Source organism: Nerophis ophidion, linkage group LG16 (assembly GCF_033978795.1).
Source record: "Nerophis ophidion isolate RoL-2023_Sa linkage group LG16, RoL_Noph_v1.0, whole genome shotgun sequence".
NCBI classification, from domain to species: domain Eukaryota; kingdom Metazoa; phylum Chordata; class Actinopteri; order Syngnathiformes; family Syngnathidae; genus Nerophis; species Nerophis ophidion.
In genome coordinates, this window is record NC_084626.1 from 45266114 (window position 1) to 45283350 (window position 17237).

Consider the following 17237-nt stretch of genomic DNA (forward strand, 5'->3'; position numbering starts at 1 on the left):
CTATCCCTTTAAGAGCCGCTGAAAAGAGCAGGAGAGGGAAGCAGACACAATGTGAGCGTAGTTCACACATGATGACTCACGGTCCAGACGCCACGATGACCGAGCCGACTCTCTGGGTCTTCTCCAGCACATCTTTACACTCACCAGACACTTCCACTTTCTTGCCGCGGAAGTTCTCAAACTCAAACACCGTCAACTGAAAGACAAGAATAGTAGCAAACAATCGCACGGTTACTTGGGGTTATTTTCTCATTGCACTCTTTTTGTTGTTGTTGTTGTTGTTGGGAAAATGAGCCCAATTCAAGCTGACGTTTGTACGGATTTTCACTCATTTGTCAAGTTTGTGAAAAATATCTAAGTGGGACATGTCTAAAGTGGAGTTGACCTTCTCCTAATTAGCATATGGTTGACCCCACCCTAGTTGTCCTTATAAGGAAATGGTAATTAGCATATCGGTGACACCCCCTAGTTGTCCTTATAAGGAAATGGTAATTAGCATATCGGTGACACCCCCTAGTTGTCCTTATAAGGAAATGATAATTAGCATATAGGTGACACCCCCTAGTTGTCCTTATAAGGAAAGACTAATTAGCATATGGTTGACCCCACCCTAGTTGTCCTTATAAGGAAATGATAATTAGCATATAGGTGACACCCCCTAGTTGTCCTTATAAGGAAAGATTAATTGGCATATAGGTGACACCCCCTAGTTGTCCTTATAAAGAAATGATAATTAGCATATAGGTGACACCCCCTAGTTTTCCTTATAAGGAAAGGATCATTAGTATATAGGTGACACCCCCTTGTTGTCCTTATAAGGAAATGATAATTAGCATATCGGTGACACCCCCTAGTTGTCCTTATAAGGAAATGATAATTAGCATATAGGTGACACCCCCTAGTTGTCCTTATAAGGAAAGATTAATTGGCATATAGGTGACACCCCCTAGTTGTCCTTATAAAGAAATGATAATTAGCATATAGGTGACACCCCCTAGTTTTCCTTATAAGGAAAGGATCATTAGTATATAGGTGACACCCCCTTGTTGTCCTTATAAGGAAATGATAATTAGCATATAGGTGACACCCCCTAGTTGTCCTTATAAGGAAATTGTAATTAGCATATCGGTGACACCCCCTAGTTGTCCTTATAAGGAAATGATAATTAGCATATAGGTGACACCCCCTAGTTGTCCTTATAAGGAAAGACTAATTAGTATATAGGTGACACCCCCTTGATGTCCCTATAAGGTAATGATAATTAGCATATAAGTGACACCCCCTTGTTGTCCTTATAAGGAAATGATAATTAGCATATAGGTGACACCCCCTAGTTGTCCTTATAAGGAAAGACTAATTAGTATATAGGTGACACCCCCTTGATGTCCCTATAAGGTAATGGTAATTAGCATATAAGTGACACCCCCTTGTTGTCCTTATAAGGAAATGATCATTAGTTATATAGGTGACACCCCCTAGATTTCCTTATAAGGAAATTATAATTAGCATAATAGGTGACACCCCCTAGTTGTCCTTATAAGGAAATGATCATTAGTATATAGGTGACACCCACTGGTTGTCCTTATAAGGAAATGATAATTAGCATATAAGTGACACCCCCTAGATTTCCTTATAAGGAAATGATAATTAGCATATAAGTGACACCCCCTCCTTGTCCTTATAAGGAAATGATCATTAGTTATATAGGTGACACCCCCTAGTTTTCCTTATAAGGAAATGAGAAAGAGCATATAGTTGACCCAGCCCCCACTTGTCCTTATAAGGAAGTGATCATTAGTCTAAAGGTGACACCCCCTAGATTTCCTTATAAGGAAATGAAAATTAAAAAAAAACACACACACATATATATATATATATATATATATATCCATCCATCCTTTCGGAGTCGCGGGGGGCGCTGGTGCCTATCTCAGCTACAATCGGGCGGAAGGCGGGGTACACCCTGGACAAGTCGCCACCTCATCATAGGGCCAACACAGATAGACAGACAACATTCACACTCACATTCACACACTAGGGCCATTTTTTAATGTTGCCAATCAACCTATCCCCAGGTGCATGTTATATATATATATATATCCATATATATATATATATATATATATATATATATATATATATATATATATATATATATATATATATATATATATATATATATATATATATATATATATATATATATATATATATATATAAGGCCAGTCCATAGTCGATCCAATATAGTAGCGAGAGTCAAGAAGAGTTTTAGGTCAACTTTGTCCCCGGAGGGTTAAAATCAGGGGTGTCCAAAGTGCGGCCTGGGAGCCACTTTATTTTATTATTAGCTTATAGCACATTATGTCAATAACATGAAGTAGAATGTTGCAAAAGGACACAATCTAAATCTTGTTAGCTTGGTTGCAAAAACTAAAAGCCATCCCAATATAAAAGTGAGAAAGGAGACTTTAGAAGGAGATCTAGCGGACCTTATATGAAGCTCCAGCTCCTCCTTGGCCCTTCTCTGCAGGGAACTGGTCTGGGGTTCCTTGTTGTTCCGTCATTGTTTTCTTACTTTGGTGCTGCAACAGTCCAAATAATGATTGAGGTTTAGTCAGTGAAGTTTAGTCTTGAAAAGTGTTTTCACACATGTAGTTTCCACCACTTGAAGAAAGTCGGTGTTTACCTGGATGCCTGGTGTGTCCCTGCACCTGCTCCGAGCCAATCTCCCGCTCTTCCCTTTGTCTGCGTCTCCTGTGTGGGTGTGGAGGCCTGGCGAGCGCCGGGTGGAGGCCGGGGGGCTATTTATGGTTTATTTCTGGCCACAGCAGCAAAAAGCCTGTCGATGCAGCAAGTCTGCGGTGCCCATTGTGTCATCAATAGACCCCCCCCCCCCTCCCCCCCCAGCCCTGGCAAACGCCGCCCCGCCGTCCTCGCCATGGTCCCGTGGCCGTGCACTCACTCAGCAGGACCTGCCTGCTGGCGGTCTTCTCCTCACACACAACACACTCCCCGTACGTTTCGTAGAAAAGACTTTAATCCATCCAACACTTTTCAAATGTTGTTGAACTTGATGAGAAGCAGACAAACATTATTCACACAGCATAAAAACATCCTCCGGCAAGCTTATTATTGTGCTCTCTGATATGTGTGCCTGGTTCTTCCCCCCAACATGCACAATGGTGGCTCTTCGGCCTTGGCAACTAATCACGTACAAGACAACAACAAAAAAGTGTTCAATGTATTTTGCAGAAGCCTGAATTTTCCTCTTTCTTTCTTTTTTTGGCATATTTCAGTAAATGTACAAAATAAGGCGCTCCAAAAGTGCAAAATGAAGACCTTGGTGAGGTGTCATCTGACTTGGGATGGATTCTCTGCCAGCAGCGTGGTGGTTGCTGTACAGGGAGAAGACATTTACAGTAGCTCAGAGAAAAGAAAATAATATTGGTCAACAGCTGCTAAGATTGATCAATAACTAATAATACTGGACCCAAATCCTTAAAAGATACTGTTTTGAGCCTTCATCCACAATCCCTATGTGAGACAAGTCCTTCTTTTTAAACAGTTAAACAAAAACTGATAACAAGAGGCGGCTAACAACGTAGATAATTACAGTCATCTATTCTCCATTTTCTACCGCTTATTCCCTTTTGGCCTATCTCAGCTACAATCGGGCGGAAGGCGGGGTACACCCTGGACAAGTCGCCACCTCATCACAGGGCCAACACAGATAGACAGACAACATTCACACTCACATTCACACACTAGGGACCATTTAGTGTTGCCAATCAACCTTCCCAGGTGCATGTCTTTGGAGGTGGGAGGAAGCCGGAGTACCCGGAGGGAACCCACGCATTCACGGGGAGGACATGCAAACTCCACACAGAAAGATCCCGAGCCTGGATTTGAACCCAGGACTGCAGGACCTTCGCATTGTGAGGTAGACGCACTAACCACTCTGCCACCTATTCTGCCTACCGTATTTCCTTAAAATGCTGCCGGGTATATAGTACGCGCCTGCCTAGAATTACTGCCGGGTCAAACTTGTTTCGCAAAATAATTAGCGCATGCTTAGCATTACCGCCGGCTCAGGATCAACGCCGGGTCAAACTCGTTTCGCAAAATATTATTTTTATTAGCACATGTCTAGAATTTCCGCCGGGTCAAACTCGTCTCGCCAAATAATTAGCATGTGCCTAGAATTTCCGCCGGGTCAAACTCGTCACGTCACGAGTGACACTTCACCTGTCGTCATTTTCAAAATGGAGGAGGCTGATTTCAAGGACAGAAGATTAAGAGCTATTCAGTAGGATTTAAGGTCCAAGCTATTGAATATGCTAAAAAGAACAGTAAGCAGCTATGTTTTATTAATATACCGTAGCTGCGTGTGTCAAATATGAGTCATTAAATGACTCCCGCCTCCTGGTGGTAGAGGGCGCTAGTGATCCTTCTTGCGACTACTCGGCCGCAGAAGAAGTGACAACAAGCAGCAAGAGTTTATTTTTTCCTCTCGCTTGCACTTTTAACATGGAGGATTACATATCTAAAATAAAACAGTTTTCTACACTGGACTTTCAATGGAAGCAGGAGGTAATAAAGGAAGATCTCCATCGAGACAGAGAGACTTTTAAAACTGAAGAAAGATAAGGAAGACTTCTATAAACAAGTTATCGATGCTTTTGATCAGAAGGAGCTGCGCATGGACTTAATTTATAAGTAAAGGTAAGACCATAATAACGTTTTTTTGAAGATGGTATCCTTACATCACACTCAAATTTATAAGCGCAGGCCTAAATTTACCGCATGCCTTTGGTAAGTGCCGGAGTGAGAAGAGGTTTAAAATTAATTAGAGCCCCGGCCGCAATTCAAGGAAATACGGTATACAGTAGTGGTCAAAAGTTTACATACACTTGTAAAGAACATCATGTCATCATGAAGTTTGGTTCTTTTATGAATTTATTATGGCTTTACTGATGTCGGAATAATTGTATCAAAGTTATCACAGAAAGCTGTCTTTGATCCTACCAATCAAAAGGCTTGTAAAACTCCACTGTCTGAAGTGGGAAGCGACATGAAGGTGTCCGTTTCTTTGATGTCTTGTAATCCACAGGAAGATTTTGTCTTGACCCGAGATCTACAAAGCGGAGAGGAAGCAGGACCTGACCTGAATGTGGCTTGGCATTGTCTTGCTGAAATAAGCAGGGGCGTCCATGATAACGTTGCTTGGATGACAACATATGTTGCTCCAAAACCTGTATGTACCTTTCAGCATTAATGGTGCCTTCACAGATGTGTAAGTTACCCATACCTTGGGCACTAATGCACCCCCATACCATCACACCTGCTGGCTTTTCAACTTTGCGTCAGTAACAGTCTGGATGGTTCGCTTCCCCTTTGGTCCGGATGACACGATGTCGAATATTTCCAGAAAACAATTTGAAATGTGGACTCGTCAGACCACAGAACACTTTTCCACTTTGCATCAGTCCCTCTTAGATGATCTCGGGCCCAGAGAAGCCGGCGACGTTTCTGGATGTTGTTGATAAATGGCTTGCGCTTTGAAAAGTAGAGCTTTAACTTGCACTTACAGATGTAGCGACCAACTGTATTTAGTGACAGTGGTTTTCTAAAGTGTTCCTGAGCCCATGTGGTGATATCCTTTAGAGATTGATGTCGGTTTTTAATACAGTAGGTAACGGTCATTCAATGTTGGTTTCCGGCCATGGAGTGATTTCTCCAGATTCTCTGAACCTTTTGATGATATTATGGAGCGTAGATGTTGAAATCCCTAAATTTCTTGCAATTGCACTTTGAGAAAAGTTGTTCTTAAACTGTTTGACTATTTGCTCACGCAGTTGTGGACAAAGGGGTGTACCTCGCCCCATCCTTTCTTGTGAAAGACTGAGCATTTTTTTGGGAAGCTGTTTTTATACCCAATCATGGCACCCACCTGTTCCCAATTAGCCTGCACACCTGTGGGATGTTCCAAATAAGTGTTTGATGAGCATTCCTCAACTTCATCAGTATTTATTGCCACCTTTCCCAACTTCTTTGTCACATGTTGCTGGCATCAAATTCTAAAGTTAATGATTATTTGCAAAAAAAAAAATTTTTTTTATCAGTTTGAACATCAAATATGTTGTCTTTGTAGCATATTCAACTGAATATGGGTTGAAAAGGATTTGCAAATCATTATATTGAGGGGGCGACTTGTCCAGGGTGTACCCCGCCTTCCGCCCGATTGTAGCTGAGATAGCCGCCAGCGCCCCCCGCGACCCCAAAAGGGAATAAGCGGTAGAAAATGGATGGATGGATGTATTCCGTTTATATTTACATTTAACACAATTTCCCAACTCATATGGAAACGAGGTTTGTTTAACTATTTCTTATCTTAATGATATTGTTGTATGTGTTTCTATGGCAACAAGTTGAATCCTCACCTCCTGCACACTACTCCCCTTCGTGTTGACTGACACGCTTCTTAGATTTCAGCTCCATGAGCCAGGACGGAGAAGGCACAGCACTGGAAAACACACAAACACTTTATTAAAAAAAAAAACAACTTTTGGCACAGTATTAGTTTTCCTTCTTACCCTCCGTCTGTGCCGCCTAAGGGTGGCAGCACTAGAGCGGCCCCAGCCAGAGGAGCGCGAGGGCGGGGAGAGCGAGGCATGGGGACGGGCGCAGACGGCTCGGCTTGGTCGTTGAGACTTTCCTTGTCCTCTTCAGTCTGGTCTCTTCCTTCTGCTCTCTTCTTCATCTGAGCCTGCGGGAGCATGGACAGTCATGTGGTCTTCCACGAGCTGGAGGACTTCTCCTTGGACTTACAATCAGGCTCAGAGGACTTATGCCAGGGAACACGGCCACCTTCCTGGAGGAAGGAGGAGTGGAGACTGTCCTCTGGTTGGGCGGCTCCTCCTCCTCAGAGTCCGACTCCTTCTGCTCGCCGTCTGAAATCCGAGGCAACTTCAGCACATTTGAAAAGAGATATTACTAAGTCTACTGAGGAGGGGATCATGGATGACCTGTTGTGTCACGAGACCTCCAGTCCTGACTCTCTGGTAGAGTTGGTCTGGCGCGTGACGGACGTGATCGCCTGTGGGTCTTGGCCAGATCGGCCCTGAACTTCTGCGCGCTGGTGTCCAGGAGAGGAGTAAAGGTCTGTGAACATAACACCACACCTTCAACTGCAACACTTGGGGAGACAAACATCTTGGCATCAAACACGTTTCTTCTGCTCTTCTTGTAGACATCACAGGTGACCATTACGTCATCGCCAGCTCCCGCTCCATGGTCATTTTATGTGGTCCACTACGTCATTTTAAGTGGCCCACCACATTATTTCATGTGGCCCACCAGGTCATTTATGTGGCCCACCTGGTCATTTTATGTGGTCCACCACATTATTTCATGTGGTCCACCAGGTCATTTTATGTGGCCCACCTGGTCAATTTATGTGGTCCACCAATTATTTCATGTGGTCCACCAGGTCATTTTATGTGGCCCACCTGGTCATCTTATGTGGTCCACCACATTATTTCATGTGGTCCACCATGTCATTTTACGTGGCCCACCTGGTCATTTTATGTGGTCCACTACATTATTTCATGTGGTCCACCTGGTCATTTATGTGGCCCACCTGGTCATTTTATGTGGTCCACTACATTATTTCATGTGGTCCACCAGGTCATTTATGTGGCCCACCTGGTCATTTTATGTGGTCCACCACATTATTTCATGTGGCCCACCTGGTCAATTTATGTGGTCCACCAATTATTTCATGTGGTCCACCAGGTCATTTTATGTGGCCCACCTGGTCAATTTATGTGGTCCACCACATTATTTCATGTGGTCCACCAGGTCATTTTACGTGGCCCACCTGGTCATTTTATGTGGTCCACTACGTCATTTTAAGTGGCCCACCACATTATTTCATGTGGTCCTCCAGGTCATTTTATGTGGCCCACCTGGTCATTTTATGTGGTCCACTACATTATTTCATGTGGTCCACCAGGTCATTTATGTGGCCCACCTGGTCATTTTATGTGGTCCACTACATTATTTCATGTGGTCCACCAGGTCATTTATGTGGCCCACCTGGTCATTTTATGTGGTCCACCACATTATTTCATGTGGTCCACCAGGTCATTTTATGTGGCCCACCTGGTCAATTTATGTGGTCCACCAATTATTTCATGTGGTCCACCAGGTCATTTTATGTGGCCCACCTGGTCAATTTATGTGGTCCACCAATTATTTCATGTGGTCCACCAGGTCATTTTATGTGGCCCACCTGGTCAATTTATGTGGTCCACCACATTATTTCATGTGGTCCACCAGGTCATTTTACGTGGCCCACCTGGTCATTTTATGTGGCCCACCTGGTCATCTTATGTGGTCCACCACATTATTTCATGTGGTCCACCAGGTCATTTTACGTGGCCCACCTGGTCATTTTATGTGGTCCACTACGTCATTTTAAGTGGCCCACCACATTATTTCATGTGGTCCTCCAGGTCATTTTATGTGGCCCACCTGGTCATTTTATGTGGTCCACTACATTATTTCATGTGGTCCACCAGGTCATTTATGTGGCCCACCTGGTCATTTTATGTGGTCCACTACATTATTTCATGTGGTCCACCAGGTCATTTATGTGGCCCACCTGGTCATTTTATGTGGTCCACCACATTATTTCATGTGGTCCACCAGGTCATTTTATGTGGCCCACCTGGTCAATTTATGTGGTCCACCAATTATTTCATGTGGTCCACCAGGTCATTTTATGTGGCCCACCTGGTCAATTTATGTGGTCCACCAATTATTTCATGTGGTCCACCAGGTCATTTTATGTGGCCCACCTGGTCAATTTATGTGGTCCACCACATTATTTCATGTGGTCCACCAGGTCATTTTACGTGGCCCACCTGGTCATTTTATGTGGCCCACCTGGTCATCTTATGTGGTCCACCACATTATTTCATGTGGTCCACCAGGTCATTTTACGTGGCCCACCTGGTCATTTTATGTGGTCCACTACGTCATTTTAAGTGGCCCACCACATTATTTCATGTGGTCCTCCAGGTCATTTTATGTGGCCCACCTGGTCATTTTATGTGGTCCACTACATTATTTCACGTGGTCCACCTGGTCATTTATGTGGCCCACCTGGTCATTTTATGTGGTCCACTACATTATTTCATGTGGTCCACCAGGTCATTTATGTGGCCCACCTGGTCATTTTATGTGGTCCACCACATTATTTCATGTGGTCCACCAGGTCATTTTATGTGGCCCACCTGGTCAATTTATGTGGTCCACCAATTATTTCATGTGGTCCACCAGGTCATTTTATGTGGCCCACCTGGTCAATTTATGTGGTCCACCAATTATTTCATGTGGTCCACCAGGTCATTTAAGTGGCCCACCTGGTCATCTTATGTGGTCGACCACATTATTTCATGTGGTCCACCAGGTCATTTTACGTGGCCCACCTGGTCATTTTATGTGGTCCACTACATTATTTCACGTGGTCCAACTGGTCATTTAATGTGGTTCACCATGTCATTTCATGTGGTCCACCTGGTCATTTATGTGGCCCACCTGGTCATTTTATGTGGTCCACTACATTATTTCACGTGGTCCACCTGGTCATTTATGTGGCCCACCTGGTCATTTTATGTGGTCCACTACATTATTTCATGTGGTCCACCAGGTCATTTTATGTGGCCCACCTGGTCATTTTATGTGGTCCACCACATTATTTCATGTGGTCCACCAAGTCATTTTATGTGGCCCACCTGGTCAATTTATGTGGTCCACCAATTATTTCATGTGGTCCTCCAGGTCATTTTATGTGGCCCACCTGGTCATCTTATGTGGTCCACCACATTATTTCATGTGGTCCACCAGGTCATTTATGTGGCCCACCTGGTCATTTTATGTGGTCCACCACATTATTTCATGTGGTCCACCTGGTCATTTTATGTGGCCCACCTGGTCAATTTATGTGGTCCACCAATTATTTCATGTGGTCCACCAGGTCATTTTATGTGGCCCACCTGGTCAATTTATGTGGTCCACCAATTATTTCATGTGGTCCACCAGCTCATTTTATGTGGCCCACCTGGTCATCTTATGTGGTCCACCACATTATTTCATGTGGTCCACCAGGTCATTTTACGTGGCCCACCTGGTCATTTTATGTGGTCCACTACATTATTTCACGTGGTCCACCTGGTCATTTAATGTGGTTCACCATGTCATTTCATGTGGTCCACCTGGTCATTTATGTGGCCCACCTGGTCATTTATGTGGCCCACCTGGTCATTTTATGTGGTCCACCACGTTATTTCATGTGGTCCACCTGGTCATTTAATGTGGTTCACCATGTCATTTCATGTGGTCCACCTGGTCATTTATGTGGCCCACCTGGTCATTTTATGTGGTCCACCACATTATTTCATGTGGTCCACCTGGTCATTTAATGTGGTTCACCATGTCATTTTATGTGGCCCACCTGGTCATTTTATGTGGTCCACCACATTATTTCATGTGGCCCACCTGGTCATTTTACATGGCCCACTTGGTCATTTTATGTGGTCCACCTGGTCATTTTATGTGGTCCACCAATTATTTCATGTAGTCCACCTGGTCATTTATGTGGCCCACCTGGTCATTTCAAGTGGTCCACCACATTATTTCATGTGGTCCACCTGGTCATTATTGTGGTCCACCATGTCATTTTACGTGGCCCACCTGGTCATTTTATGTGGTCCACTACATTATTTCATGTGGTCCACCAGGTCATTTATGTGACCCATCAGGTCATTTTATGTGGCCCACCTGGTCATTTTATGTGGCCCACCTGGTCATTTTATGTGGTCCACCTGGTCATTTTATGTGGTCCACCAATTATTTCATGTGGTCCACCTGGTCATTCATGTGGCCCACCTGGTCATTTTATGTGGTCCACCACATTATTTCATGTGGTCCACCTGGTCATTTTTTGTGGTCCACCATGTCATTTTATGTGGTGCACCACATTATTTCATGTGGTCCACCTGGTCATTTAATGTGGTTCACCATGTCATTTTATGTGGCCCACCTGGTCATTTTATGTGGTCCACCACATTATTTCATGTGGCCCACCTGGTCATTTTATGTGGTCCACCACATTATTTCATGTGGCCCACCTGGTCATTTTACGTGGCCCACTTGGTCATTTTATGTGGTCCACCTGGTCATTTTATGTGGTCCACCAATTATTTCATGTGGTCCACCTGGTCATTTATGTGGCCCACCTGGTCATTTTATGTGGTCCACCACATTATTTCATGTGGTCCACCTGGTCATTATTGTGGTCCACCATGTCATTTTACGTGGCCCACCTGGTCATTTTATGTGGTCCACTACATTATTTCATGTGGTCCACCAGGTCATTTATGTGACCCATCAGGTCATTTTATGTGGCCCACCTAGTTATTTTATGTGGCCCACCTGGTCAATTTATGTGGTCCACCAATTATTTCATGTGGTCCATCAGGTCATTTTATGTGGCCCACCTGGTCAATTTATGTGGTCCACCACATTATTTCATGTGGTCCACCAGGTCATTTTACGTGGCCCACCTGGTCATTTTACGTGGCCCACCTGGTCATCTTATGTGGTCCACCACATTATTTCATGTGGTCCACCAGGTCATTTTACGTGGCCCACCTGGTCATTTTATGTGGTCCACTACGTCATTTTAAGTGGCCCACCACATTATTTCATGTGGTCCTCCAGGTCATTTTATGAGGCCCACCTGGTCATTTTATGTGGTCCACTACATTATTTCACGTGGTCCACCTGGTCATTTATGTGGCCCACCTGGTCATTTTATGTGGTCCACTACATTATTTCATGTGGTCCACCAGGTCATTTATGTGGCCCACCTGGTCATTTTATGTGGTCCACCACATTATTTCATGTGGTCCACCAGGTCATTTTATGTGGCCCACCTGGTCAATTTATGTGGTCCACCAATTATTTCATGTGGTCCACCAGGTCATTTTATGTGGCCCACCTGGTCAATTTATGTGGTCCACCAATTATTTCATGTGGTCCACCAGGTCATTTTATGTGGCCCACCTGGTCATCTTATGTGGTCGACCACATTATTTCATGTGGTCCACCAGGTCATTTTACGTGGCCCACCTGGTCATTTTATGTGGTCCACTACATTATTTCACGTGGTCCAACTGGTCATTTAATGTGGTTCACCATGTCATTTCATGTGGTCCACCTGGTCATTTATGTGGCCCACCTGGTCATTTTATGTGGTCCACTACATTATTTCACGTGGTCCACCTGGTCATTTATGTGGCCCACCTGGTCATTTTATGTGGTCCACTACATTATTTCATGTGGTCCACCAGGTCATTTATGTGGCCCACCTGGTCAATTTATGTGGTCCACCAATTATTTCATGTGGTCCTCCAGGTCATTTTATGTGGCCCACCTGGTCATCTTATGTGGTCCACCACATTATTTCATGTGGTCCACCAGGTCATTTATGTGGCCCACCTGGTCATTTTATGTGGTCCACCACATTATTTCATGTGGTCCACCTGGTCATTTTATGTGGCCCACCTGGTCAATTTATGTGGTCCACCAATTATTTCATGTGGTCCACCAGGTCATTTTATGTGGCCCACCTGGTCAATTTATGTGGTCCACCAATTATTTCATGTGGTCCACCAGCTCATTTTATGTGGCCCACCTGGTCATCTTATGTGGTCCACCACATTATTTCATGTGGTCCACCAGGTCATTTTACGTGGCCCACCTGGTCATTTTATGTGGTCCACTACATTATTTCACGTGGTCCACCTGGTCATTTAATGTGGTTCACCATGTCATTTCATGTGGTCCACCTGGTCATTTATGTGGCCCACCTGGTCATTTATGTGGCCCACCTGGTCATTTTATGTGGTCCACCACGTTATTTCATGTGGTCCACCTGGTCATTTAATGTGGTTCACCATGTCATTTCATGTGGTCCACCTGGTCATTTATGTGGCCCACCTGGTCATTTTATGTGGTCCACCACATTATTTCATGTGGTCCACCTGGTCATTTAATGTGGTTCACCATGTCATTTTATGTGGCCCACCTGGTCATTTTATGTGGTCCACCACATTATTTCATGTGGCCCACCTGGTCATTTTATGTGGTCCACCACATTATTTCATGTGGCCCACCTGGTCATTTTACATGGCCCACTTGGTCATTTTATGTGGTCCACCTGGTCATTTTATGTGGTCCACCAATTATTTCATGTAGTCCACCTGGTCATTTATGTGGCCCACCTGGTCATTTTATGTGGTCCACCACATTATTTCATGTGGTCCACCTGGTCATTATTGTGGTCCACCATGTCATTTTACGTGGCCCACCTGGTCATTTTATGTGGTCCACTACATTATTTCATGTGGTCCACCAGGTCACTTATGTGACCCATCAGGTCATTTTATGTGGCCCACCTGGTCATTTTATGTGGCCCACCTGGTCATTTTATGTGGTCCACCTGGTCATTTTATGTGGTCCACCAATTATTTCATGTGGTCCACCTGGTCATTCATGTGGCCCACCTGGTCATTTTATGTGGTCCACCACATTATTTCATGTGGTCCACCTGGTCATTTTTTGTGGTCCACCATGTCATTTTATGTGGTCCACCACATTATTTCATGTGGTCCACCTGGTCATTTAATGTGGTTCACCATGTCATTTTATGTGGCCCACCTGGTCATTTTATGTGGTCCACCACATTATTTCATGTGGCCCACCTGGTCATTTTATGTGGTCCACCACATTATTTCATGTGGCCCACCTGGTCATTTTACGTGGCCCACTTGGTCATTTTATGTGGTCCACCTGGTCATTTTATGTGGTCCACCAATTATTTCATGTGGTCCACCTGGTCATTTATGTGGCCCACCTGGTCATTTTATGTGGTCCACCACATTATTTCATGTGGTCCACCTGGTCATTATTGTGGTCCACCATGTCATTTTACGTGGCCCACCTGGTCATTTTATGTGGTCCACTACATTATTTCATGTGGTCCACCAGGTCATTTATGTGACCCATCAGGTCATTTTATGTGGCCCACCTAGTTATTTTATGTGGCCCACCTGGTCATTTTATGTGGTCCACCTGGTCATTTTATGTGGTCCACCAATTATTTCATGTGGTCCACCTGGTCATTTATGTGGCCCACTTGGTCATTTTATGTAGTCCACCACATTATTTCATGTGGTCCACCTGGTCATTTTTTGTGTTCCACCATGTCATTTTATGTGGCCCACCTGGTCATTTTATGTGGTCCACTACATTATTTCATGTGGTCCACCAGGTCATTTTATGTGGTCCACCACATTAATTTATGTAGTCCACAAGGTCATTTTAAGTGGCCCACTACATTATTTCACTGGCCCACCTGGTCATTTTACGTGGTCCACCACATTATTTCATGTGGTCCTCCAGGTCATTTTATGTGGTCCACCTGGTCATTTTACGTGGTCCACTAGGTCATTTTATGTGGTCCACCAGGTCATTTACGTGGCCCAGCTGGTAATTTTATGTGGTCCACCAGGTCATTTTATGTGGTCCACCACATTAATTCATGTGGTCCACGAGGTCATTTTAAGTGACCCACCACATTATTTCATTTGGCCCACCTGGTCATTTTATGTGGTCCACCACATTATTTCATGTGGTCCTACATGTCATTTTATGTGGCCCACCTGATCATTTTATGTGGTCCACCAATTATTTCACGTGGTCCACCAGGTCATTTTACGTGGCCCACCTGATCATCTTATGTGGTCCACCACATTATTTCATGTGGTCCACCAGGTCATTTTATGTGGTCCACCAGGTCATTTTATGTGGTCCACTAGGTCATTTAATGTGGTCCACCTGGTCATTTTATGTGGTTCACCAGGTCATTTAATGTGGTCCACCACATTATTTTTTATGTGGTCCACCAGGTCATTTTATGTGGCCCACCTGGTCATTTTACGTGGCCCACTTGGTCATTTTATGTGGTCCACCACATTATTTCATGTGGTCCACCTGGTCATTTTTTGTGGTCCACCAGGTCATTTTATGTGGCCCACCTTGTCATTTCATGTGGTCCACCAGGTCATTTTACGTGGGCCACCTGGTCATTTTATGTGGCCCACCTAGTCATTTTATGTGGTCCACCAGGTCATTTTACGTGGGCCACCTGGTCATTTTATGTGGCCCACCTGGTCATTTTACGTGGCCCACCTGGTCATTTTATGTGGTCCACCACATTATTTCATGTGGTCCACCTGGTCATTTTTTGTGGTCCACCAGGTCATTTTATGTGGCCCACCTGGTCATTTTATGTGGTCCACCAGGTCATTTTACGTGGGCCACCTGGTCATTTTATGTGGCCCACCTGGTCATTTTATGTGGCCCACCTGGTCATTTTATGTGGCCCACCTGGTCATTTTACGTGGCCCACCTGGTCATTTTATGCTGTCCACCACATTATTTCATGTGGTCCACCTGTTCATTTTAAGTGGTCCACCTGGTCATTTTATGTGGCCCACCTGGTCATTTTATGTGGCCCACCTGGTCCTTTTATGTGGCCCACAAGGTCATTTTATGTTGCCCACCTGTTCATTTTATGTGGTCCACCAGGTCATTGAATGTAGTTCTGGCTTCACTTAAATATATTCTTGTCATCTTCTTTAAAGCAAGTTGTCCTTCAATGTGTTAGTAAAGAGTATAACAATCAGTAACATGGCTATGACGCGGTTATATTCACATATTTATTATACTTATAATTGTGATGTGGCCCTCAATGAAAACCAGTTCGACTCTCCTGGTTTAGAATCTCCAATTGAACCAACATGGATGTTTTGGGGGATGTGGGAGGAAACCGTCATACCCTCAAAAAAACATCCTCCTACAAGCAGAACATGCCAAGTGCACACAGAGAGGCCGCAACAGAGATTCAAACCCTCATCTCCTGACTGACATGCAAACCACTAGTCGACCAAATTGATCTGAAACCTGAACTCATCTGAGGTCCACCAATATCCTTGACCAGACCCACCTCAAACCTTCCACTGCATTAAATTGCATGTAATACTCATCTCACTTCTAAGGTGTTTTTTAAAATAAATGTGCCTGCAGAAGAAAAGAATCATGACCAACCTCAGGGAAGGGAAACAGTTCCGGTTCCGTTGGATCAACCTCGTCATGGAGGACCTTAGGAAGCGCATCGACGGAAGGCTTTGGACTTGGTTCAATAAGAGTCCTTCAGACATCGGTCAGGAAAAGACAGCATATATTCAACTATCGGTGCATAATTAAGTATCTCAGACTCATTTATGTGCTCTATTTCACCCCTAGAAGGGACTTGGAGTTGAAAATAATAAACATCCCAAAAGCAGTGAAGTTGTCACCTTGTGTAAATGGTAAATAAAAAGAGAATATAATGATTTGCAAATACTTATATTCAAAGACAAGATATTTCATGTTCATACTAAGAAACTACAAACCCCGTTTCTATATGAGTTGGGAAATTTTGTTAAATGTAAATATAATACTGCGATGAGGTGGCGACTTGTCCAGGGTGTGCCCCGCCTTCCGCCCGATTGTAGCTGAGATAGGCGCCAGCGCCCCCCGCGACCCCAAAAGGGAATAAGCGGTAGAAAATGGATGGATGGATGGATGGATGGTAAATATAATAAATGTAAATGTAATGATCTCAACCCATATTCAGTTGAATAAACTACAAAAACAACATGTTTGATGTTCAAACTCATAAACATTATTTTTTTTTGCAAATAATAATTAACTTAGAATTTCATGGCTGCAACAGGTGCCAAAGTAGTTGGGAAAGGGCATGTTCACCACTGTGTTACATCACCTTTTCTTTTAACAACACTCAATAAACGTTTGGGAACTGAGGAAACTAATAGTTGAAGCTTTGAAAGTGGAATTCTTTCCCATTCTTGTTTTATGTAGAGCTTCAGTCCTTCAACAGTCCGGGGTCTCCGCTGTCGTATTTTACGCTTCATAATGCGCCACACATTTTCCATTAGAGACAGGTCTGGACTGCAGGCGGGCCAGGAAAGTACCTGGACTCTTTTACTACGAAGCAACTTCTGTTGTAACACGTGGCTTGGCATTGTTTTGCTGAAATAAGC

At 44.0% G+C, this 17237-nt stretch overlaps 2 protein-coding genes across 4 annotated transcripts in view; both read right to left on the minus strand.

The window, feature by feature from the left end:
- Positions 1-2862, minus strand: part of LOC133535462 (beta-crystallin B3-like) — a 10027-nt gene extending 7165 nt beyond the window's left edge. Inside the window, exons 1-3 of the mRNA XM_061875322.1 lie at positions 2687-2862; positions 2490-2582; positions 81-196 (exon numbers count right to left, since the gene is read on the minus strand). Of these exons, the coding sequence (XP_061731306.1) occupies positions 81-196; positions 2490-2564 (191 nt within the window). The 5' untranslated portion in view covers positions 2565-2582; positions 2687-2862. The remainder of the gene's footprint in view (positions 1-80; positions 197-2489; positions 2583-2686) is intronic.
- A 157-nt stretch (positions 2863-3019) lies between these two features.
- The window catches only part of tnks1bp1 (tankyrase 1 binding protein 1), a 79594-nt gene continuing 65376 nt past the window's right edge, over positions 3020-17237 (minus strand). For all 3 annotated transcript variants that reach the window (XM_061875319.1, XM_061875318.1, XM_061875317.1), the window contains 6 exons: positions 16240-16342; positions 7026-7161; positions 6829-6950; positions 6594-6766; positions 6441-6523; positions 3020-3395 (listed from right to left, as the gene is read on the minus strand). In XM_061875319.1, coding sequence (XP_061731303.1) covers positions 6451-6523; positions 6594-6766; positions 6829-6950; positions 7026-7161; positions 16240-16342 — 607 coding nt within the window. In that variant the 3' untranslated portion in view covers positions 3020-3395; positions 6441-6450. The remainder of the gene's footprint in view (positions 3396-6440; positions 6524-6593; positions 6767-6828; positions 6951-7025; positions 7162-16239; positions 16343-17237) is intronic.